Source organism: Pipra filicauda, unplaced genomic scaffold (genome assembly GCF_003945595.2).
Source record: "Pipra filicauda isolate LSUMZ 115617 unplaced genomic scaffold, ASM394559v2 scaffold524_size386432_pilon, whole genome shotgun sequence".
Classification (NCBI taxonomy): Eukaryota; Metazoa; Chordata; class Aves; order Passeriformes; family Pipridae; genus Pipra; species Pipra filicauda.
The window spans coordinates 344497-367265 of record NW_024104670.1 but is presented as its reverse complement, the minus strand read 5'-3'; the positions used below and the strand labels follow the sequence as shown (position 1 = coordinate 367265).

The 22769-nt window shown below is 63.6% G+C and overlaps 1 protein-coding gene across 3 annotated transcripts; it reads right to left on the bottom strand.

Annotated features, from left to right (window-relative positions):
* Window positions 1–4044: 4044 nt before the first annotated feature.
* On the bottom strand, window positions 4045–19139 carry NGFR (nerve growth factor receptor). Of its 3 annotated transcripts, XM_039387040.1 has the most exons (7): window positions 19012–19139; window positions 15130–15271; window positions 10427–10786; window positions 8269–8512; window positions 7413–7573; window positions 6518–6822; window positions 4045–6406 (listed from the first exon to the last, which is right to left on the bottom strand). In XM_039387040.1, exons 1-6 carry the CDS (start codon window positions 19051–19053, stop codon window positions 6521–6523), a joined length of 1251 nt encoding a protein of 416 aa, XP_039242974.1. In that variant the 5' UTR covers window positions 19054–19139; the 3' UTR covers window positions 4045–6406; window positions 6518–6520. The 3 variants fall into 3 exon arrangements, with proteins under 3 accessions (XP_039242974.1, XP_027593446.1, XP_039242975.1); XM_027737645.2 differs by lacking the exon at window positions 4045–6406 and having other exon boundaries at window positions 6439–6822; XM_039387041.1 differs by lacking the exons at window positions 4045–6406; window positions 19012–19139 and adding an exon at window positions 16793–16839 and having other exon boundaries at window positions 6439–6822.
* Window positions 19140–22769: the final 3630 nt, after the last annotated feature.

The window sequence follows — 22769 nt, the reverse complement described above, 5'->3', positions numbered from 1 at the left end:
GGACACTGAAACCTCCCTCATCTTCCCCAGCCTCCCTTAGAAACAGGAGAAAGTCGATTCTTCCAGACCCCTCCGAGGCTTTTTCCTGCTCCAAGTGATTTTTGTCTTCAGCTGCCTTTGGAAGGAAACCAGTAAATCATCCCCCACCTTCCCCTTTCACACTCAAATAAAGGAAATAATTAAAAGAGCAGGAAAATGAGCCCTTGGCGAGTTTCCTGACGTGATTTTTCAGCCCTGGGTGCTGTGTGGAGCTCGGAGCCTTTCACAGGACCCTCCAGGGAGCTGCTGGGAAGCCTCAGCCAGAGGGATCCCGACACTCCTGGGGCTCCCTTCTCCCTTCCCTGTGTTCCAGGATGGCACTTTGCTGTCCCTGTGCCAGAAGAAAAGCTCTGTTCAATCCCAGGCAGCTTTTCCCAGCTCCAAGTGAAGCCAGGCTTTGCCTCAGTGTCCCTGGAGCTCCCAGCCAGCAGCAGTTTGCAGCCCAGGGGGATGTTCTGACAGAAAGCAGAGTGTTTTCCCCCATTATCCCTCAGCTTGCCTGGCTGGAGGGTTATTTTGGGCTTCCCTGGGCGGCCCATTATCCCCTCCATCTGCACTGCGAGGCTGGAGATGGGTTTTATCAGGATATTTTGGGTAAAATCCCACCCCCCTCGTGCCAGACCCTCCGTGCTGGGTCCCACCGAGCTGATCCAAGAGCAGCCACGGGAATTGCACGTTCCTGGTGGGAACCACGGCCCTGCCCGGCCTCTGCAGCCCCTCTGACACCGAATCCCCTCCCAGCTCCCCCCAGAGACGCCCATCTGGGGCTGTTTAACCTCTCCTGCTCCTCCAGGAACTGTCCATTACAGCCAGGCCCCCTCAGCAGCTCTCCTGCCTCACCCCGGCTGCAGCAGGGCTGGAGCGCCTGGGGGGAAGGGGAGGAGCAGGACAGAGCTCCCCCTTCCCTCCCCTTCTCCTCTCCCAGCCGTCCCTGCTGTGGGAGCAGAGCTGTCCCATCCACACCCCGAATGGGGGGGCTCTGGAGTGAGGTGGCTCCAGGGGTTGGTCACTGCTCAGACACCCCCATCCCATAAAACCCTGCCAGGACAGTCCCATCCCACCCCTCTGTGTGCCCTGTCCCAGCTGGGCTCCCGGGGACACCCTGGGATGAGGGACAGTCCCACCTCCCTCCCGGGGACACCCTGGGATGAGGGACAGACCCACCTCCCTCCTGGGGACACCCTGGGATGAGGGACAGTCCCACCTCCTTCCCGGGGACACCCTGGGATGAGGGACAGACCCACCTCCCTCCTGGGGACACCCTGGGATGAGGGACAGACCCACCTCCCTCCCGGGGACACCCTGGGATGAGGGACAGACCCACCTCCCTCCTGGGGACACCCTGGGATGAGGGACAGTCCCACCTCCCTCCTGGGGACACCCTGGGATGAGGGACAGACCCACCTCCCTCCTGCCCTGCCCGGTACCTGTGGGAGCTGCTTCTTTTCACTCCCTGGAGTGTTTGGGGCCAGGTTTATCCTGGGCCAGGTTTATCCTGCCCCTATCCTGTCCCAGGTTTATCCTGACTCTGTCCTGGCCCAGGTTTACTGTTCCCTAGCCACAGTCCCAGTTCTGCTGGAGCCCCTGGATGCCTCAGCAGCATCCCCAAACCCTCGGGGTTTGGACCACGCCCGTTTCCCGAGCCTGAGCCACGGAGATGCCGGGATGGGTTAATCCCACGACTTGTCCTGCAGGCTAATCCCCGTTTTCCTGCTCATCCCCGTTTTCCTCGGGTGAGGAGCTCGGAGCAGGAGCAGTCGGGAGAGCCGCCCCTCTGCCCCCCCGCTCCCGGGGCTCGGGAGCATCCCCTGATCCCGGGGCTCGGGAGCATCCCCTGACCCCGCGGCAGCCCCGGGACGAGCCGTGCCCGCTCCTGGCCCTGGGCCACTCCCGGCCCCGCCGCCAACCTGCTTCCCATTATTTGGGAATGCGGCTCCGGCATCTGGGCGGCAGATTTCGCCCGGGGGAGCTCGGGGGGCGATGCCGGGGTTGATGACACGCGTGTCCTGCCCGGGGCAGCTCCATCTGCGGGTCGGGGCCGTCCCGGGATCGGGAGCATCTCCAAACTTCCCTCTCCCCGTGGCTGCTCCCCCAAATCTGTGCCGGCTCCCCAAGAGGTTTTGCTGGGCTGCTCCTGGCGGCAGACAGACAGACACGGACGGACGGACGGACGGGGAGGAATCTCGGTGTCTTAGCGCTGGGCAGCTGCAGCCGCTCCCGGGAGCCGCCGTCTCGCTCCCAAAGCCCCGCTGGGAGCTGCGAGCTCAGCTTTCCTTTCCCAGCTTTGTCCCGCGGCGCAGGGAAGGTCCCGGGAGCTGAGTGACAAACATCTCTCGGTGCCTCGGGGGATTTGAATTCGAGGGGGTTCCCCCCCTTTTTCTCAGTGACCGGGGGGTTCCCCGGGGATGGAGAGTGGTGATTCTTCCCGGTGGGTGTGTGGATCCAGCGTGGGTCTGTCCCTGTCCCTGTCCCCCCTCAGCCCCCCCCAGCAGATGTGAGATGTGAGCTGGAGCCCCGGGCTGCTCCCTCCCTCCCCAGGCACCCATAAAGGAGGGGAAGGAAGTTTTCCAGGGCCTTTTCCCTGCTCACCAGCCCATGCAAACATCAGGCTCCTTTCCAGATCTTACTGTTCTTCCCCCCCCTTTTTTCCCCTTCGCTCCCCATAAATCAGGTTGTTCTCCCCAGGGACCAGCAGATCCCACACAGCTGATCCCACACATGAAGACCACCTTGCAAAGCTCCTTCCCTCCCTGTCCTGCTCCATCCAGGGATGCAGGGAAGGTGATGGAGGGAGAGGATGCTCACCATCCTCCCCCCCTGCAGCTCCAGGCTCCCTTCCCAGGCAGAAACCCTTCACCCCCCGCTCCCAGCTCTGCTCCTTTCTCCATTCCAGCCTCCTTCCCAAGGGAGGGTGGGGATTAAGAGGAAGCAGATTAAGCCCTAATGGATTGATTGCAATTATTTTCCCTTGTTTATCTGCAGGACCGTGTGGGAGCCCGAAGAAAGGAAAGGGAATGTTCTTTCTGCTCCTCATTAGGGCTCCTGCTGGAGAGCAACCCAGGGCAGCCAGAGATAAAAGCAGCTACATCTGAGCCCTCGATTTCAGGGTCTCGGAGACGGGGATGTGTAAATACTCTGTGTGTAAATATTGTGTGTAAACACTGTGTGTAAACACCGTGTGTAAATAATGTGTATAAATACTGGCTAAACCCTTCTGTCTGCAAACCCACACCAGTCCTGGGCAGAGCAGCTCCAACAGCAGCCCTGGCAGGTCCCAGCTCCCTTCCCCCCCGTGTCCCACGTTCCCCAGGGACACCCCCCCCCCGCCAGGAGCTGCTGGAAGTGCTTTGGGATGAAAACCAACCTCCTGTCTGGGGGGGTTCCCTCCAGATTTGCCCCGTGAGTATTTAGCATCCGAAAATCCCCCCTGTGCCCCTTGTCCTACCCGGAGCTGAGCCCTCCAAGCCCTTCCTGGGCTCCTAAAAACTTGTTCCCAGTTAAATAAATCTCCCTGGGACTGGAATTTTCGTGTGGGATGCCAGGAGGCTGATCCTGCACTTTGGGTGCAAAGATGACAAAATGAGTGGATTTGAGCCTTTTAATGCTCTTTTACAGCAGGTGAAGAGACTCAGAGGGGCCAGAGGAGGAAGCTGCCCTCTTTTTTCCATGGTTTTTCCCGGGATGCTGCTGTGCAGAGCTGGATAAGCCGCAGGAAGCTCCCGCCACGTTCCTGCAAAACCCTCCTGCACCAGACAACACCAACCTTGACGTTCCCACTGCTGACAAGGTTCAAACAGGAGGATGGGGAGGGAAAGAAGGAAAAAGGCCCGTCCAGAAGGCCCTGAGGGCCTATTTCCTATCAGGGATTCCCAGGTTTTTGGGAGAGGAGGAAGAATGGAGGACACACCAGGGTAGGGATGCTCTTTATTGGCATCTGACGGATACACAAGGACACCTCCCCCCCACCCCGTGCATCACCCCCCTCCTCATGCTGCTCACCCCCACCCACACCCCCCAAAATCCTCCTACAACGGCTACTCTGCACCGGGACACTTCCTAAGGGACCAGCACTGGGACCAGGGCAGGGGTAGGTGGAGGAAACGCTCTTTGCACACCAGGAAGGGACACGGGACGGACCCCCCAGCACTGACTTTGGCTTGGCTTTCCCTCCTCGCTTGGTTCTGTCTCGTCTGTTTTATTTTTATTTATTTCCTGCACCCGGGGCTTCCCCCCTGCCCCGGCTGCTCTTTGGATGCTGAGGGGTTTTTTTGTCTCCCGTTTCCTCAGCCCTGAGGAAATCCCTCTGCTACGGCATCAAAACCTGAGAGCACGTCCTGAAGAGAAGCAGTTCCCGGCTGGAGAGGGATTCCCAGCCGGGCTGGGCTGTCAGGATGAACCAGGCAGTCTGCCCTGCTGTTCTGTGTTGATGTGGGCGCTTCATCCCGCTCGCCCTCAGTTTGTGTTCGAGTCACTTTGCCCAAAAAGGGACCAGTGGAAACAACCTGACGATAAAAATTCCTCCCCGAGCATCCCTGGGGCTGGATGGGGCTGGATGGGGCTGGATGGGGCTGGAAGCAGCCGGAGCCCCAGCTGGGGGGCTGCAAACCAGAGTCGCCCCCCGCGAGCAGGGCTGCAAATCTGGGGTGGTTTCCTTGGATTTCAGCGGTGGGGGAGGTTTGGGACTCGGGTGGGGGTCCCACAGCCCTGCCAGGGCTGCTTCCAACCGAGGGTCCGGCCGCAGGGGCTGTTCCTCCAGAGGGATCTTCGCTCCTCTGCTGCCCCAGGGCAGGAAGTGTGGAATATCCTGGAATATCCCAGACCTGGATCCAGCCTCTGAAGAACTCCCACAAAGCTTTTTGAAGGACCTGGGGGCTTGAGTCCCCTCCATGCAGGCCCCAATCCTTCAGAAGACACCGAGCTCTCCCTCCCTTCCCGGCGGCTCCAAATCCTTCCACGTTCCCAAGTTTGTCACGGACCTGCTGCAGTGACTTTTGGGGTGTTTTGCTGATCCCCGTTGAGTCTTTAAGGCCAGAAACGAGGTGGGACCGAAGGCTTGGGCTGGGAATGCTCCCCTTGGAGGTGGACAGGCTGTGAGGAAGAGGGAAGGGCTGGGTGGGATCGTCGCCCCGTGTCACACGTGTGAACATCGAGCAGGGAGGAAAACAACACCACAGTATTTACAAGTCTCGCTTATCTCCTTGAGGAGAGGAGGAAAATCACCTTCTGCCTTCAGGAAAGAGTCTCTGGATGAATGCAGAGGTGAAGGAGGGGCAGCTCCCCTGGCAGTCCTTCCTCCGTGGGAACCTCCTGGTGCTCCGGGCAGGCAGGAGGTCACGGCTGTGTTGGGATCATCTCCCGGGACCTCGGGGGCAGCTCCGGGGGGAAGAGGTTCTCCAGCATCACCCAGGGGTGGGCTGGGAGCTGATATGCCAAAAAAACCACCCTCCCAGCTCCAGAGAGGTGAGGGAGGTGAGCGCTGTCCCCTCCCCGGGGCACAGGGAGGTGCTGGGGTCACCCAGGGGTGCACGAGGGTGGGCAGTGCCTGCTGAAGGACCCCAGGGGCGATTCTGAGCCCCCTGCACAGTGCTGGAGGAGGAGGAGCCCTTACAAGCGGGTCCCTGGGCCGGGAGGGACAGTGCAGTGGTGCCAGGGTGGCTTTGCCAGGGACACTGGGATGGGGGGAAGGATGAGCACAGCCCTTTTATCACGGCCCTGCAGCAGGCAGGCACTTTTTCCAGCCCTTTAGACCTTCAGTGTCCCCCCTGGAGTGTGTCCATGGGAGCTCCAGCGTCCCCTGCAGCCCCCCCGGGGCTCCCCCCAAAACCTGCTCCGGGTGCTCCTCACCGGGACCAAACACCCCTGGAGCCCGGGGGGGCTGCACCCCCCAAATTTCACAGTGTAGCCCGGGCTGCTGGTCCCCCCTCGTAGGACCAGCTCCCAAATCCTGCTACAGCAGCCCCAGTTCCCTCCCTCCCTGCCCTTCGCCCACGGTTTGGGGGGGGGGAGGCAGCTGGATTTTAGGGGAGCAGGAAAGAGAGGCTGGGCCAAGGAGGAAGAGGAGAACTTGGAGCCCCAAGAACTTGGAGCCCCAAGAACTTGGAGCCCCGAGGAGAAAGGGCTGGAAGGGGACAGAGAGGAGAGGGCTGGGAGCCTGCTGCTCCCTCCTGTGTCCGTCTGTCCGTCCATCCAGCCTCCATCCAGCCTCAGGGGGCAGACGGGATTTGGGCGTGGAGAGGGGCTGAGCCCCCCCCAAAAAACCCCCTCAGGGGCTGCCAGGGGGCGGCAGTGGCGGGAGGGGCCGGTACCGAGCCCGGGAGCTCCGAGCTCCAAGTGCCCTCAGTGCCCTCAGTGCCCTCAGTGCTGCCACCCGGGGGGGCCCGGGGCGGCCCCGCTGCCCCCCTGCCCTCCCCCCCAGGGCCGGGCAGGGCTCGAGGGGCCCGGGGGGGGGAGGGCTCCCCGCGGGGCCGCCCCGGGCCACCCTTCAGACGGGCGAGGTGGCCGTGGACTCGCTGGCCAGGCTGTCGGCGATGTCCCCGCGCTGGATCTTGCGCAGGGCGGCCAGCAGGGCCTCCAGGGTGGCTGAGTCCTTGGAGGACCAGTGGGCCAGCAGGGCCCGGGCGGGCGATTCCTCGCGGGTGAAGGAGTCGATGAGCTCGTCCTTGTAGCCCAACTCCCCCGCCAGCTGCCTCCAGGGCTCCTCGGCAGAGCTGCCCAGCAGCTTCTCCACCTCCTCCTGCTTGCCGGGGGGAAGGCTGGCGTACAGGGTCCCGTCTGCCTTGGGCGCTGGGCAGGGGGGAGAGGCGTTAAACCCACCCCGGGGTGCCCCTGCCCACCCCAAGGGTGCCCCTGCCCACCCTGGGGTGCCCCTGCCCACCCCGGGCTGCCCCTGCCCGCCCCAGGGCTGCCCCTGCCCTTCACCTCCAGCTCTTCTGAGGGCAGGGAACACTTAGAACAAAGGAAAACTTCCCATTTTGTTTTAAAGGTAAAGAACATTGATACTAAAGGGAAACTTTCCACCTTCTTTTAAGGGTAAAGAATATTGGCAATAAAGGAGAACTTTCCAAGACTGACTGCACTTGACTGATTTTCATCTGACTGACTGGGCCGATGCCCCTGCCCTGCATGACAAGTCCTTTTAAGGTTAAAGAATACTGATAATAAAGGAAAACTTTCCAAGTTCTTTTAAGGTCAAAGAACAGTGATAACAAAGGAAAACTTCCCATCTAATTTCTGAATGCCACAGAGGGGATTTTCTCCCCCTTCCTCTCCTCACGTCACCTCGTTCTTCCTTTCCCTCCCCTCTCCTTGCCTCTGGCGAGCAGTGCAGTGCCTGGTGGGTTTAAATCACCATTCATTCCCAGCCCCAGCCCTACCTGGCCCCTGGGTGCCCTGGCCGGGGGGCTGCTGGTCGTGCAGGCTCTGGCTGTCCACGGAGATGCCGCTGTCGCTGTGCAGCTTCTCCCCCTCCGGGGAGGGGGTTTGGTTCACGGGCCGGTTGTTGGCCCCCTGCTTGTTCTGTTTGCAGTTGTTCCACCTGGGGGGGACAGGGGCAGGGAGGTGACATCCCCTGGGATCGTCCCCCTTCCCCGGGAGCAGCGTTTCCCCTGCGGCCTCTGGCTCAGTTAAATCAGGATTTACGAGTGCTGAGTGGACATCGAGCTTTTGGGAGCCTCGTGATTCATGTTTCATCTACAATTCCACAGAGCACAGCAACTGATGGGGCGGGAAAGGCTCCACACCATCGAGTGCAGCCTCAGAACAGACCCAACCTCGTCCCTCGGTGCCACCTCTGCTGTTTTTTGGACACTTCCAGGGACGACGACTCCACCTCCCTGGGGGAAAGTCCCTTGGCGGGATCTGGTCCTTTCCACGGGGATCCACTGAGAAAACCCACCCTGGGGGTGCCCCCAGCCCGGGATGCCCACGGAGCCACCGAGCCAGCCCCGGCTTGCCCTGCCCCAGGGCTGAGCTGCTGAGTGAGATGGGCCCTGACACGTGCCAGGGCGAGCAGGGGCAGGGACAGGGGGCAGGGAGGGCTCCTCCACCCCCCCTGCTGCCATCGGCCTCTCTCCTCCCTCGGCTGCTGTTTCCTCCTGGATTTTTGTGACTCCACCTCTACCCCCCAGCCCGGTGCCCTCCCTCCCTCCCTCCCTCCCTGTGGCAGCTCCATCCACGGGACATCCCCCGGGGGGGACACAGTGCCCGTTCCCCCCCCAGGCCCTGCTGTACCTCTTGAAGGCGATGTAGGCCACCAGCCCCACCACCACGGCGGCCAGGATGGAGCAGTAGACGGGGATGAGGTTGTCGGCGGTGCCGCGGCTCACGACGGGCTGGGAGCTGCCCACCACGGTGGTGCCCGTGTCTGCCGGGGTGCTGGGCAGCCCCTCGGGGCTCAGGGGCTCCCTGGTGCTGGGCTCGGGGCTCTCAAAGCCCACCAGGGACGGGGGGGGGGTTGTCCAGCGAGGGTGGAGACCTGGGAGGGGACAGATGAGGACAGGGACAATATGAGCAGGGTCCCCTTCCAGAGGCTGGTGGAGGTGACACCTCCCCCCATCCCCGTCCCCAGGACAGGCCAGAGCTGTCCCCTGCCCCGAGGGTGCCCGGCTGGTGCCCACCCTGATGGCTGGAGTGGCCATGGCTGTGCAAGCCCTTTCCCAGCACGGGGTTTGCTCAAGTCCTGCAGCTCTTCCCCCCATGGAGCCCCAGGGCTCCCACTGCTGCTCCCAAAATCCAGGGAAGCAGGCCCAGCTGCCTCCCATCCTTGCACATCTGCACCAGGACCGGCGTAAGGCCCACAGAGCCGGGTCCATCCCCTCCCAAAACCCGGCTCTGCCCCTTTCCTGGCCCCTGCCTGCACCCACACCCTGCCAGGGAGTGACCCCGTTCCTGCCACATCCAGGTGTGTCCCGTGGGGAGAGGGATCCGTCCTGGCTTGTCCCAGGGAAACACCCTCACCTGTGGCTGCCCCAACCCAGCCCTGCCCCGGGTGTCAGCTCCATCCCAAACCCCCATTCATCCCAGCTCCATCCCAAACCCCCGTTCATCCCAGCTCCATCCCAAACCCCCGTTCATCCCAGCTCCATCCCAAACCCCCGTTCATCCCAGCTCCATCCCAAACCCCCATTCATCCCAGCTCCATCCCAAACCCCCATTCATCCCAGCTCCATCCCAAACCCCTGTTCATCCCAAACCCCCATTCATCCCAAACCCCTGTTCATCCCAAACCCCCATTCATCCCAAACCCCTGTTCATCAATGGGGGCTCATCCTGTGCCCACAGGCAGCGGGTCCTGTGGGGCTGAGCCAGCCTGGCACTGAGGGAGCTGGATGTGGCTGGAATCATGGTGGGGAGCTGGAATTTGGTCCTGCCAGCCCTCCTGCCACATCTGGTGAGGGTGGAGCTGGCATCTCGCTCCGTCCTCGAGTGAGGATGCAGCTGGAATCACGGTGGGCACACGGCATTCGGCCCTGTATCCCCCTGCCACCTCTGCCAGCCCAGCAGGATGGAGAGGGTGTCACAGCAGGGACCTGGCATCCTGCCCTCCACCATGGCCCCTGTCCCAGTGAGGACTGCCCTGCTGCCCCAGCAGGCGCTGGCATCCTGCCCCTGTACCCTCTGGCATCCCTCCCCAGCCAGCCCCTGTGCCCGGGGCCGTGCCAGGGTAACAAAGCTGCCCCTGTGCTCCTTGACTTGTGGCTCCATTTACTCGACCCCTCCCGGGGAGCAGCCCCAGCCGCCCTCGTGCTGTGACCCAGCAGTGCCCGGGACAAAGCCCTTTTCTCCCTGGCAGGGCTCGGGGCAGGGGATCGGCGGCTGCTGCCCAGGAACTGCTGGCATTCCGCTGGCATTCCACTGGCATTCCCGGCTGGAGCAGCCCTGGGGCTCCCTGTGCTGCTCGGGGCTGGCACGGCGGGGGCTGCTGCTGGATGCTGCCCTCCCTTCTCTCCCTTTCTCCTTGGCACCGAACCCTCCTGGGCTGTGGGGCTGGATGTTCCTTGGCTTTCCAGGGCAGTGAATTCCCATGGGAAGCCCACCAGTGCCAAGGTCCCTCCCTGCTGGAGGCTCAGGCAGCAGCGGGCACAGCACCTGAGGCTGTTCCTGGACACCAAAAGCCCCCCTGGATCCGCACAACAACGTCCTGCCGGGAGCTCAGTCCCTGGGAAGGGCCGGACAGACCCTGGGGTGGGTTCTGGGAGGGACAGGAGGGCTCATGGAGAGGGCTGGGAGCTGCAGTTCCCGAGGGATGGAGCTCTCAGCTGGACACCGGGGTCCCCCTGTCTGAGCCATGGACACGCCCCACCTCCCAAAGGGAAACTGAGGCAGGGAGCGCTCCAATGAGCCCGGTGACCCCCCCATCCCTCCTGCTTCCCTGGCACAGGCTCCTCACCCCTGCACTCGGCGTCCGACACGGCCGTGCACTCCTTCACCAGCACCTCGTTGTCCTCGCAGGTCGTGCAGGGCAGGCAGGGGTCCACGAAGTTGGCCTCGCTGGAGAAGGTGCCCTCGGGGCACTCCTCGCACACCGTGTCCTGCGAGTCCTTGCAGGGGAACATGAGCCCGAAGCCCACCTCGCAGACGCGGCACTCCCGGCAGGCCCCGCTGGCCTCGTCCTGGAAGTAGCCGTAGGAGCAGTGGCAAACGGCGTCGTCCGACTCGACGCAGGGCGCGGACATGCTCTGCAGCCCCAGGCACTGCGTGCAGGGCTTGCAGGGCTCCGTGGCGCTCACCGTGTCCGAGAAGGTGACGCCTGCGGGGGACGGGGCTGGGCAGGGCGGGCACGGCGCGGGCACCTCGCTCCCGGAGCCGGCTCTGCCCCGGCACCCAGCGCGGCTGGGACCGTATCCCCGCCTCCCCTCTCCCCCTGTTCCCTCTCGTGTCCCCCTCTGCAGCTCCCCCAGCACCTCCAAGCGTCCCCCAGGCTCTGCTGCCCATTCCCATTAACCATTCCCGCAGCAATTCCCAGCTCGGGGGGGATCCGGGACTGGATGTTCCCCTACACGTGCCCACGGGGATCCAGCCTGGGCACAGCTGGATGCTGCCCTCGACTGTTCCACACAAAACCAGTGTAAAGGAGGTTTATTTAATTCTACATTGCCTTTCTAGGATGTGCTGTTCATCTGCTTTGTTGTATATGGGGCATTAATTTAACACACAGGCCTGTGAACCAACCCTTGGTGTTCCCTCTTAGGGGCTGGGTTGAGGTTACGAGGAAACAGGAGGCCTAAATGTCTCATTTGCCTGTCCAGGGGTGCCCCTCCCAGTCCTCAGTGTCCCCAGGCGAGTTCCCTGCCCCCAGCCTGAGCTCCATCCCTATATCTGACCTCCTGATGGTCCCTGTGGGCCTCCTACAGCCACTCCTATATCTGACCTCCTGATGGTCCCCACAGCCACCCCTATATCTGACCTCCTGATGGTCCCCACAGCCATCCCTATATCTGACCTCCTGCTAGTCCCCACAGCATCCCACAGCCATCCCACAGCCATCCCATAGCCATCCCACAGCCATCCCACAGCCACAGCTGCTCCTCAGCATCCCATCACCTTCTCCTCCACATCCTGCCCGGGGGTCCCTCGGGACATCACACCCCCGTTGTCCCCCCCTGGCCACGTGTCCCCGGGCCGGGGGTGTGATGTGACAGGAGGTGACAACACTAATTGCTGACTCTCCCCGACCCCGGGGCTTCTCACTCTCTGGTTTCATCCTGTAGGACTGACTGCCAGGGAAATCAATCCCCCTCCCTCCCTCGGCCGGTTCCCAAAGGTGTTGGAGGATATTTTTAGCCCAGGAAGCCGGGTCAGCTCCGTCCTGGAGGGCACAGCTGCTGTCCCTGCCTTGGCTGCTCCCATCGATCCCCATCTTCCCTCAGCCACAATGCCAAGGGGAAAGTCCAGCCTCCGGGATGGAGAAGGTGCAGGGGAGCTCAGCCTCAATCCCTCTGCTTCCCTGCTCCCGGGAAAACGATCCAGCCACTGCCTGGATCCCTAATGAGCTGCTCATCTCCCAGGGATGATCGTGGACTCATCTCCCAGGGATGATCGTGGACACGGCAATTCCCACTCTCAGAGCCATGGATGAGCTCAGGGCAGAGCTGGCCCGGGCTGTTCCGAGATAGAAATGGGACTGAAGCTCCTGCTCCCTGGTGCTGGGCAGGATCAGAGGGATGGAAGTGCCATCCCAGCCCCGGCAGCTGCTGTTTTCTTGGCGTGACTCAGCTGCACAAAGCCCGTCACAGCCGCGACATTCCCGCTCCCAACACCCAGTGCCTGTGTTGGGGTGTCCTGCTCCTCTCCCGAGGCCACCCCTGGAACTGCAGGGATTGTAATTGCCTGGAGTTGCAGGGCAACAGGGAGCACAGAATCACAGAATCATGGAACGGGCTGGGTTGGAAAGGACCTTAAACCCCAGCTCATCCCACCCCCTGCCACGGGCAGGGACACCTTCCACTGGATGAGGTTGCTCCAAGCCTGGATTTGGACACTTCCAGGGATGGGGAAGCCACAGATTCACCGGGAAACTTGTTTTTGGTGCTGTTGGCCCTGTTCCCGCCCCAGGGGGGCGTGTGAGCAGCCCCCGTGCCCCCGTGCCCACCCAGGCGAGCGGAGCCGGAGCAGCGCCGGGAGCGCCGGCGGCACACGCGGCTCCCATTAACCTGGGGCTCATCCCTCGCATTATCCTGAATTATTGATGGGCACCATTAGAGCGGGGAAGTGGCCAGGAAAGGCTTTTGGCTGAGTGGGCACATTTGCAGTGGCAGGGAAGGGATCTGAGCTGAGCAATTACAGCCGAGATTCAAACGGGGCCCCCCCCGCCGGGGAGGGATAAATAAATCATGAGGCAGCAACGGCGGGGCTGGAGAGGCTGGGGGGCAGAAAATCGGGATAAAACGAGCCACGGGGGCTGACCCAGGGATTGTCTCTCCCCTCCAGCCCCTGCAGGCTCTGGCGGGGCCGATGCTTTGGTTGGAGCAAATTTATCCCAAACAACCCGGCTGGTGAGTTGGGAGCACATCCAAGGGAGGCAGCCCGGGGTGGAGGTGGGGATCCCACAGCCCTGGGCCGTGCCCACATTCCTCCAGCTCAGGCTGGATGCTGTGCCAGCACCGGGGCTGCCTCCACCTGCCCGGCCCTCGGCAGCGGGATCCGGGATGCAGAGGGAAGGGGAATGGGGCATCCTGAGGCCTGGAGAGCGGGACAGGGAGCCAGGAATGCCAAGTCACCCTCTGGGTTTACATCCCCTGGAGCCCGAGTCTGACACCCTGGGCAGCTTCCCTGCGGGAAGGGTTTGTCTCTCCATAACCTCCACGTCCTCCAGGAAGGGTGGAAATTCCCTTTATCCCATAAGCTCCCAGAAAGAATTCAGGGAGACAAACCTGGAAGTGCAGGTAGTGGGAAAAGGGTGGGAAAAGGACCCATCTGAGCATCCCCAGGAGTGCAAAGCCCCCCTCTGGGCTGGCAGCCCTGCAGCTGGGGCCTGACATCCAGGATTCCCTGACATCCAGGATTCCTGTGGGAAGGGCTGGGGGGGAGGGATGGCACAGTGGGTGCCCTGGCACCCCACAGCAGGATGGGCCTGAATTCCCGGGGTTATCCTGCCCAGCAGCCCTGAAACTGCAGCCGGGTGGGATCGAGTTCCCATGGCCAGCGGGATCCAGCCCTGGGTGGGATCCAGCCCTGGGTGGGATCCAGCCCTGGGTGGGATCCAGCCCTGCATCCAGGGGGGATCCAGCCCTGGGTGGGACCCAGCCCTGCATCCAGGGGGGATCCAGCCCCCCCAGCCAGTCTCAGGGAGGGCGAGTGCCGTGCATCGATTTTGCAGGAGAGCTGAGGTATTTTTAGCCCTGCCCTGTCCCTGCCCTGTCCCTGCCCTGTCCCTGCCCTGTCCCTGCCCTGTGCTGCTGCTGCTGCTGCTCTCCTTACCCAGCTTCTCCCTCCCAGCCTTTGCCCCCTCTCAGCTCCCCCCAGCCCTGCCATGTCCCTTGTCCCTCCCCAGTCGCATCCCTGGAGCAACCCGGGCTCGGCTGGCACAGCTTTTCCCCTGAATCCTCATCCTCAGGCCTTCCCAGGGTTTGCAGCAGTAACTGGGGAGGGCAGGTCGGGTTTGCAGCAGTAACTGGGGAGGGCAGGTCTCCTCTGTGGTGCTGTTTGAGCTGGGCCTGTTCATCTGCAAACACTTCCCCAGGTCCGAGCACGCGGCTCCCTCTGACATTTATGGAGCTCTGACACAGGCACCGTGCCTGGGGCTGGCTGGGAGAGCCCCGTGCCCCCCTCTCTCTCCTGGGGACTGCTGGGATTTGCTTCTCCCCTCCCAGACTCGCTTTGGTTCTGTGGCCCTTTATAAGGTTTCAAAAAAATCCTGTGGGAGACCCCCCCGTGGCTGGAGCTGAGAGCAGCACACACAGTGGGGAGGGGGGTTCTGGAGGTAAATATTGGCATGAGCTGGGAGCTGGGGACATCGAGGGGAAAACAGGGCTGGGAGGGGTCTGCAAAGGTGCCTGGGATGAGTGGGCTCCAAAACAGGGAGAGGTGGGATTGGCAGGAGGTGGGATTGGCAGGAGGGGGGATTGGCAGGAGGTGGGATTGGCAGGAGGGGGGATTGGCAGGAGGGGGGATTTTCAGGGCAGGTCTTTGGGGAAAGGCTGTCTGTGACCCTCCTGCCAGTGTAGAGGCCATGGAATCCTGGAATATCCTGAGCTGGAAGGAACCCCCAGGGACCATCGAGTCCAACTCTGCACACGACCATCCCAAAATCCCACCCTGCCCCTCAGAGAGTTGTCCAAACACTCCTCGAGCTCTGGTAGCCCTGGGAGCACAGCCTGGGGAGCTGTTCCAGTGCCCAACCACCCTCTGGGGGAAGAACAGGATTTTTAAAATTAATTCTTTTCCTAAACCCCTCCTGACACAGCAGATGGGAGGCCTGGGAAGGCTCCCAGGAGGGAAAGAGGGTGCACTTGAGGAGGATCAAGTACCTGCTGATGCTCCCACCCCCCCAGTGCCCCCCCAGCTCCCATGGCAGTCCCTTGGGGGCTCTGTGGGTACTCCCAGTGCCCCCCAGCCCCCGTGGCAGTCCCTGGGGGCTCTGTGGGTACTCACTGTCCAGGCAGGGCTCACACACGGTCTGGTTGACCCCGCAGGGCTGCACCACCCCCTCGCCCAGGTTGCAGGCTCGGCAGCACTCCCCGCTCAGCGTGTACATCTTGGTGGGGCACTTGTCCTTGGAGCCCCAGGAGGGATCCTGGGAGAGAGAACAGAGCCAGGTCATGGCTCCTGTTACAACAGGGCAGGTGGGGAAGTGACAGCCAGGCAGAGCCCCGCTCTGGGTGACATCCCACACCACACACAGGTCTGCAGAGAACCGACTTCCCTGCGCCAAACCCACTCACCAGGAAAGGCCCTGCTGGATTCTGCAGCTGGAAGGAGGCAGGAAGCCCCCAGGAGGGTATTTTGGGGGGTGATGGGGGCTTTTCCCCCGGTTACAGCACTGTTTGTTCTTGTCTCTCACCTGAGCCGTGTCCCCCAAGGACACTTTGCCATCCTGAGGGGTTCAGCCCTTCCCAGCCCGGGGAAAGGGAGAGGGGAGGAGACCTCGGGAAAAGCGGGAGGGGAGGAGACCTTCCTGCCACAGAGGAGGGTTTGGAGAGCTTGGGTGGCAGCTCTGCAGCCCAAGATCCCGTGGGGACCAGAAAGCAGGAAGGAAAGGAAGGCTCGAAGGGAGCACCAGGAGCTGCAGCGACATTCCCACCTCATGGAAGTGTCTCTGCTTATAAAACGTGCCAGCACAGATGGAAGCCACAGACGTGCCACGAGCCACCCTGCAGAGGCACTTTGCAGCCCAGGGAGTGGGGACCCGATCCCCAGAAACACCTCTTGGGGTGCAGGAAGCGTCTCTGCCCGGCCGCCGCCGAGATGCTCGCGGGGGTTTGAGCTCTTCCAGGGCCCCTTTTTCTCCCTGTGCTCACAAGCAGGTGCGTTCCAGGGCTGGCCCGTCCCTCTGCCAGCCGGCTAAGGCCGATTCTGGGGGGGAAGCGGCTCGGCTGAAGGCTCGGAGGAGCTCCCCTCCCCGCGCATCTGGATGCCTCGTCAGCCCGTTGGCCGCCTCTCCCCGCACAATGCGGCGTTCTGAACCCGCGGCGCATCAGCCGCCAGCATCCGGCCGGGCCGAGACAATGGAGCGCCAATTATAGGCATCTGAATGACAAACTGCTCCAATTACCCCGCGCCGGAGAGCCCGCGCTCCCCTCCCCGCCGCCGCTCCGGCCCGGCAGCCCCGCTCCAGCCCCGCTCCAGCCCCGCTCCGGCCCCGCTACAGCCCCGCTCCTGCCCCGCTCCGGCCCCGCTCCTGCCCCGCTCCTGCCCCGCTCCAGCCCCGCTCCAGCCCCGCTACAGCCCCGCTCCTGCCCCGCTCCGGCCCCGCTCCTGCCCCGCTCCAGCCCCGCTCCTGCCCCGCTCCTGCCCCGCTCCAGCCCCGCTCCTGCCCCGCTCCTGCCCCGCTCCTGCCCTGCTCCAGCCCCGCTCCTGCCCCGCTCCAGCCCCGCTCCAGCCCCGCTCCAGCCCCGCTCCGGCCCCGCTCCAGCCCCGCTCCAGCCCCGCTCCAGCCGGGCAGGCAGGAGGGATGTGCTGAGCAGGGGGGCTCCCCAGCACCCCCAAATTTCAGCTGGGATATCAGTCCGGGGGTAAGGAGGGGGTTGTTTTGCAGCGGGGGGGCCACACGCGTGTCCTGGGGGGCAGATTCGGCTCCTGGGGCTTCGGGACCGACCTGGCTGGAGCCCATCCCGCTGCCGGGGGGGTGTCCCCGCCCTGGGGGGGGGGTTTGCCCGCTCCCACCTCCTCAGGGATGATTTTCCAGCATCCCGGCGGGGCCGGGGGAGCAGCCGAACGTGCCTGGCTATAAATAGTGCCGGGACGGCGCGGGCAGTGCAGCTGGGCCGGCAGATCCAGCTCTCCCACGCCGCAGGCAGCTGCGAGCTGTGCCCGCGGGGACGGACCTGGCCACGCTCCTTCCTCTGGGCGACACCCGGACCCCCCAGAGATCCCCCCGGCCACACGTGCCCTTCCCAGGAGCGGTCAGTGCCACCCCCCTGTCCCTGCCCCCCCATCCACGCTCCCAAATGCTGCGGGAAATGCCACTTCCAGCCCCAGGTGCTGCTCCCCCTCCTCGCTCTCCGCCTTTCCCTTTCACTTCTGAACCCCCCAAAGATTAACACGCTCCGAAAGGGCACCTGGACCGCGTTAGCTCGCCGAAATGTGTCTGTTATTAACACAACTCCTGTTGACAAAGCCGCAGGTATTAACACCATAAAGCATTTTGACAGCTGGGCCGGGGAGGGGGCACGGGCGGAGGGCGCAGGCGACACCTCTGTGAGCCCTTAATTGCTTTCGAAGCCGTGTCGGGGGGGCAGTTGTGTCCTGGCAGGCACAGCTGGAGGAGAGGGACGAGGAGGGAGCAGGTCGAAGCGGGATTTGGGCACAGCTCCGGAGCCCTGGCACCGCAAACCGCCCCGGGGCGGGGAAGGGAGGGGATGCTCCAGCTGGAGGGGAGCCCGGCGGCGAGCCTGGATCCGAGCTGCCCCCGAGCCTGACAGACGGGCTCTGCCGCTCTTGGCGAAGCATCCCGTCTGGGAAAGGCCAAACCCCGGCCCCGAGCAACCCCCGAGGTTTGGGCAGCCGAGGAAGCCACGTGTGAGCTCGGCGGGTCCGGCTCGGCGGGACCGGGAGGGCTCTGCCCCCTCCCCTGCAGCGGCTGCCCGGGCTTTGGGTGGTCCCGGCGCCGAGGGCACAGCTCTGGGGGCACATCTGGACGTGGCCGGGTGAGGGATCGCGGGGTCTCAGCAGGTGTAATGCCGGGGGCGATGGCTGAGCTCAGCCCTGAGCCAGGGCAGTGGCCGGGGAGGTTTGGGGGACACAAAACCCGGCCCTGCAGCAGCTGATGGGGGGGGGCTGCGAGGCGGGTCATTCCCTGGGGGCAAATCCTTTGACTCCATATGGCTGGACAAGAATCCCTCCTTGTCTTTCCTGCCACGAGCGTCCCGGGGGAAGGAGACCCTCCGGCCAAGCTCTCTCCCCTCCTCAGTCTCCGCGTGAAGCCGCCAAAGCTCCGGCTTTAATATCCTGCCCGAGGGGTGTCCGGCTGCCGAACGAATCCCCCGGGACCCCCCTCAAACCCTCCCCCAACAAAAGCCCTGTTCCTGCCCCAGAAGGGGGGTCCAGCCCCCCGTGCCCACCCGGCCGCCCCACTCCGGGCACTCCCCTCTCTCCAGGCCCCCCCCGTGCCCCGAAGTTTTCTGCCTGCGGCACACGCCGAGGCTGTGCCCATCGCAGGGCTCCGGCGGGAGGAAGGGGGTCTCACCCTTTGCTCTGGGAGAGTTCGGAGCCGGGAAAGTCTAGGACAGATCGGGGGGGCCGTGGGATGGCGGGACATGAAGGCACTGGGGGGCGGGTGGCTTCTCCCCCGCTGACCGAGGGCTCTGCCTTCCTTTTCTCCCCGGGTAGAAGGGCTGGCAGAGCCCTGTGCAGCGGGGTCAGAGGGGCTGTGGGACCCCCATCACCAGCCACCTCCCCGCACCCCCTCCCTCCTCATCCCAAGAACTCCACCTGGCACTGCCGCTGCCTTCCCGCTGCCCCCGGGACCTCCCGCCCCGTACCCCCGGGGCTTCCCATCCCTGTGGGACCCCCGGGACCCTTCATCCCAGCCCCGCCTGGTGCCTCCGGGACCCTCCGCGCTGTCCCCGAGATGCTGCTCCCGGTACCTCCGGGACCCTCCAATCCACCCCCGCCTGATACCTCGGGGACCCCCCATCCCGGTACCGCCGGGACCCTCCATCCCACCCCCAGTGGTGCCTCCGGGACCCTCCATCCCACCCCCGCCTGATGCCTCGAGGATCCTCCATCCCGGTACCCCGGGACCCTCCATCCCACCCCCGCGGGTGCCTGCGGGGACTGTGGGCGCTCCCCCCGGGACGCCGCTCCCGCACTCACCGCCGGCAGCAGGAGCAGCAGCAGCGGCAGGAGCCCGGCCATGGTGCGCGGGGGCAGCGGGGACCCCCCACCCGAGAGCGGCTGCGGGGCCGCGACCTCCCCCCAAAAGCCGGTGCGCGGCCGGGCTGCCCCTGCCCTCCCTCTGCCGCCGCCGCCTCGGCGGCAGCGAGAAAAGGCTGCAAGTCCCTCCTCCTCCTCCTCCTCCTCTCCGCCCCCGGAGCATCACGGCGAGCGGCCGAGCCCGCACCTCCTCCGCCGCCACACAAAGCAGGGCCCCCCCGAGCCCCCCCGGCCCCGCCGCCCCCCACAAAGCGCTCTCGGGGCGCGCTCGGCTCTGTCCGGCCGCGGCTCTGCAGCCTCTCGGCCGTTCAGGTTGTTCACGCCCTTCCCTCTGTCTCCATTCACCCTCCCCTGCTGTCTGTCCGTCCGTCCGTCCAGCTCTCCGTCCCCCCCCAACGCCCACGTCCGTCCGTCTGTCCCTGTCCGCCGGTCCCCGTCCCCGTGGTGGGTTCTTTGGTGACAGTGCAGCCCCGGGGAGATGCTCCGTGCCTGGGCTGGGGTGTCCAGCTGCTGGGACAAGGAATAACCCCCCTGGATTGGGGACATCCCCAGGACTCAGATCCCAAGGTCTGTCCCAGCCATCCGGGTGACACAGAGAAGCTCCCAGTGGGATCCAAAGTTCCCCTTTGGACCAAAAAAAAAAAAATATCCATATTGACATCCTTTGGCTCCTAAAACTCTCCCTGTGTGCCCTCTCCTTTGTCCTGGAGCTTCCAGCTTCCCTGGGATGGCTCTGCCCGCTGTCCCTGCCATCCCAGACCCCACGGAGATGGAAGCTGGAGATGTCAGGGCTCGTCCCTCGTCCTGCCTTGCTGTGTCAGCACCAGGAGTGCTCCTTGTGGGGCTCCCTGGAACAATGCAGGGGGTTTGCTGGTGGCCCTGGCCAAGGAGGGTGGCTGGGGATGGCCCTGTCACACTGTCACTGCTCCCGGGGAGGCTCCAGGGGGGGGACAGAGGAGAGACCTTCCCTGTCTGACTCTGGGTTTGGCCTCGTGTCCCTCTAACACAGGTGCTTCCTCACCCCCCGGGCTCTGCAGGTGCTTTTGGGGTCCCCAGAGCGATGTTCAGCTCCAGCATTCCCAGCACTGCAGCCACTGGAGCCCCCCCAGCTCCCCGTGACCCCCCGGGATCCTCCCCTGGGTCACAGCTCCCCGTCCAGGCAGCAAAGCACCCCGGGCTCATCCCAGCTCAGCTGGATTTCCTCTGGAAAAGCCACTTACTGACTCTCCAAGGTGCAGGAGGTTGGCTGCCCCCACCCAGCCCGTGCTGCCCTGTCAGGGAAGGGCTTTAAGGAGTTCCCTGAGCTTTTCCATGAGACTGAACCGGAGCCAAAGCTGCCGTTTGTTCTCCGGCACGGACAGGCAGGAGCACATGTGGGAGCCACATGGGGAAGGGATTCCCAGCCAAAAAGCCACGCTGGGGCCGGGGGGGCCGGGGGCAGGATGTGCCGGGGGGGTTGGGGGGTCGGGATGCCCACGTCGGGGTCGGGATGGGCAGCGAGAGGCCGAGCATCCCACTCCTGGCTGGGCGGGAATGGGACACAGGGCAGGGCTGGCCCAGCGGGGGAGCAGCCGAGGGATCCCACAATTCATTTGCCACAGCGAGTGGCAAATCCAGCTGTTTTCCTTGGACAAATCCCTCCTGTCCTTCCCCCTCCCTCCCGCAGGGTTCGGGGCTGTGGATCCACGGGGAGAGCACGTGCTGGGGACACTTCCCTGGGGGAGCAGCCCCCGAGCCTCGCTCCCCAAGCCTGGTGCCAGCGTGGGAATCATCCCTGGAAAAAGCCGGTCCTGGAGCTCAGCTGTGCTCCACGTGCTGGGCCGGCAGCCAGCCAAGGTAAGTGAAAACTTCTGCTCCCACCCCCGGCCCCCCCCGCGGCTCCTTTGCTGAGGGGGCTCCCCGTCAAATCACACACCCGGCACTTCCCCCCTTCCCAAAAAAGGCTGTGGCCCTTCCCCGGCTCCACGAGGCGACAAAGAGCCCATTAAAAGTCTGCTTGGAATTCAGCCCAAAGGCTCCAGGGGTTTATTTGCTGGGGGAGCATCCTCTGGGCTGCTGGGGGGGATGAAGCTCTCGGAGTGCTGCAATTCCTCGGATCCACCAAAAACCACCTCCACCTGCCCTTGGCTCCGAGCGGGGCCGCTCACGCCCCCAGGGAAGCTCGTGGCCACCAAGGTGGCCCAAAATTGGGTCCCAGTGATGCTGCCATTGCCACTGTGCCACGGTGGGACGATGCCACAGGCACTGGCAGAGCCGAGAGCGGGTCAGGGAGAGGGTTTGTGCTCATAAGAACAAAAAGAAGCTTCCATTGATTTTTTTTTGTTGTTGGCTCCCACCCTCCCTCCGGGCTGGGGGGGTCGTGCATGGAGGGGTTCCCCCACTGGAGAGGCTCCCACCTGCTGGGCTGCCTGGGATGGAGCCGGTTGTGCCCGAACAGGGCAGGTTTAATGAGCAAAACCCCATTTGCAGCTCGGTGAAATCCTGGGCCACGTCCCTCTCCAGAGCAGCATCCTCAGGATGACTCTCACCCCCTCGTTATCCTCCTCCAGGCTCAGCCAGGCCTTCCCACAACCACTTCCAGAGGTGCCCAGGCAAAGCCAGGTGATGCCTCTCCCCGCTCCTGCCACCCCCAGACAGAGCAGGAGTTAAACACTCGGTGCCAGCTCCAAGTTTTTACTGCTTTTACTCCAAAGCAGAGGTAATTACCTTCCCGACAGAGAGACAGACCAGTAATGGGAAGTTATAAATAACGATGAATAAATAATACACGGTGGGAAATTGTCCTCCTGCTCTTCACAGCCAGGGTTGGGAGCACAGAGAAGGGCCCAGGGGGAGCAGAAGGGCCCTGGGAGCAGGGGATGGGTCCTGATCCCCGTCTGCTCCAGGGGAAGGGGACCCTGCACTGCCCAGGTCTTGGGGGGAAAAATCCCTTCTGAGGGGGAAAGGGAGGAAATTCAGGGTGGAAATCAGGCTCTGGGTTATCTCACTTCACTGGGAGCCATCGGAGTGTGGGACAGTCTCTGTGGGATGCAGAGGGATTCGTGGCAAGAAGGCACCTTTTGGATAATCCATAATATCTTTTCAAGGGGGGGAAAAAAAAAGGAAGAGGAAAAATCATTTGGTTTGAACTCTCCAGCCCAGCTTGGCCGGGAAATCTGCACCTTGGGCCACTGGGCAAGAGCCCAGCCCGTGTCTGGAGAGCAGGAATTGAGGGTTCCCGTGGTCCCCAATCCTCTGGTTCTCCTTGGGATCGATGGGATTCGGGCACTTAAAGCCTGTCAGGCTGGAGGACAAGGCCAGGCAAGGGGCACGTCCGGTGCTCCCACCCCTGCTCCGTGTCCCTGCCAGCTCCAAACCCGGGATGGAGGGATGGGAAGATCAGCTGCTCCTGGAGCTGCAGTTCCAGAGGGATGGGAAGATCAGCTGCTCCTGGAGCTGCAGTTCCAGAGCTGCTGGAAATCCTCCCCGGCTGGAGGGGAACCAACGCCGGCAGAGTCTGGCCCGGCCGCCCACGGAGGAGTTTTACCATTCAGGGAAAACTGTTCCCTGGATTCCCGCAGGGAGGGACCGTCCCTGACCCCTCCCACTCCTCCCTTCCCCCTGTGCCCGCTCATCCCGCTCATCCCGGCTGGGCCTGGGATGCAGCCGGAGGGAAACGGGGGTGCTGGGGAAAATCGGGGGGTTATTCCCACAGGGAG

Coding starts and splice junctions, on each gene's coding strand:
- NGFR (XM_039387040.1), bottom strand. CDS start 19,053: ATGGCCGGGCTCCTGCCGCTGCTGCTGCTCCTGCTGCCGGCG. Junction 8,513..10,426: donor GTCGGACGCCGAGTGCAGGG/GTGAGGAGCCTG, acceptor GTCCCCTCCCAG/GTCTCCACCCTCGCTGGACA. Junction 7,574..8,268: donor GCCTACATCGCCTTCAAGAG/GTACAGCAGGGC, acceptor TGTCCCCCCCAG/GTGGAACAACTGCAAACAGA.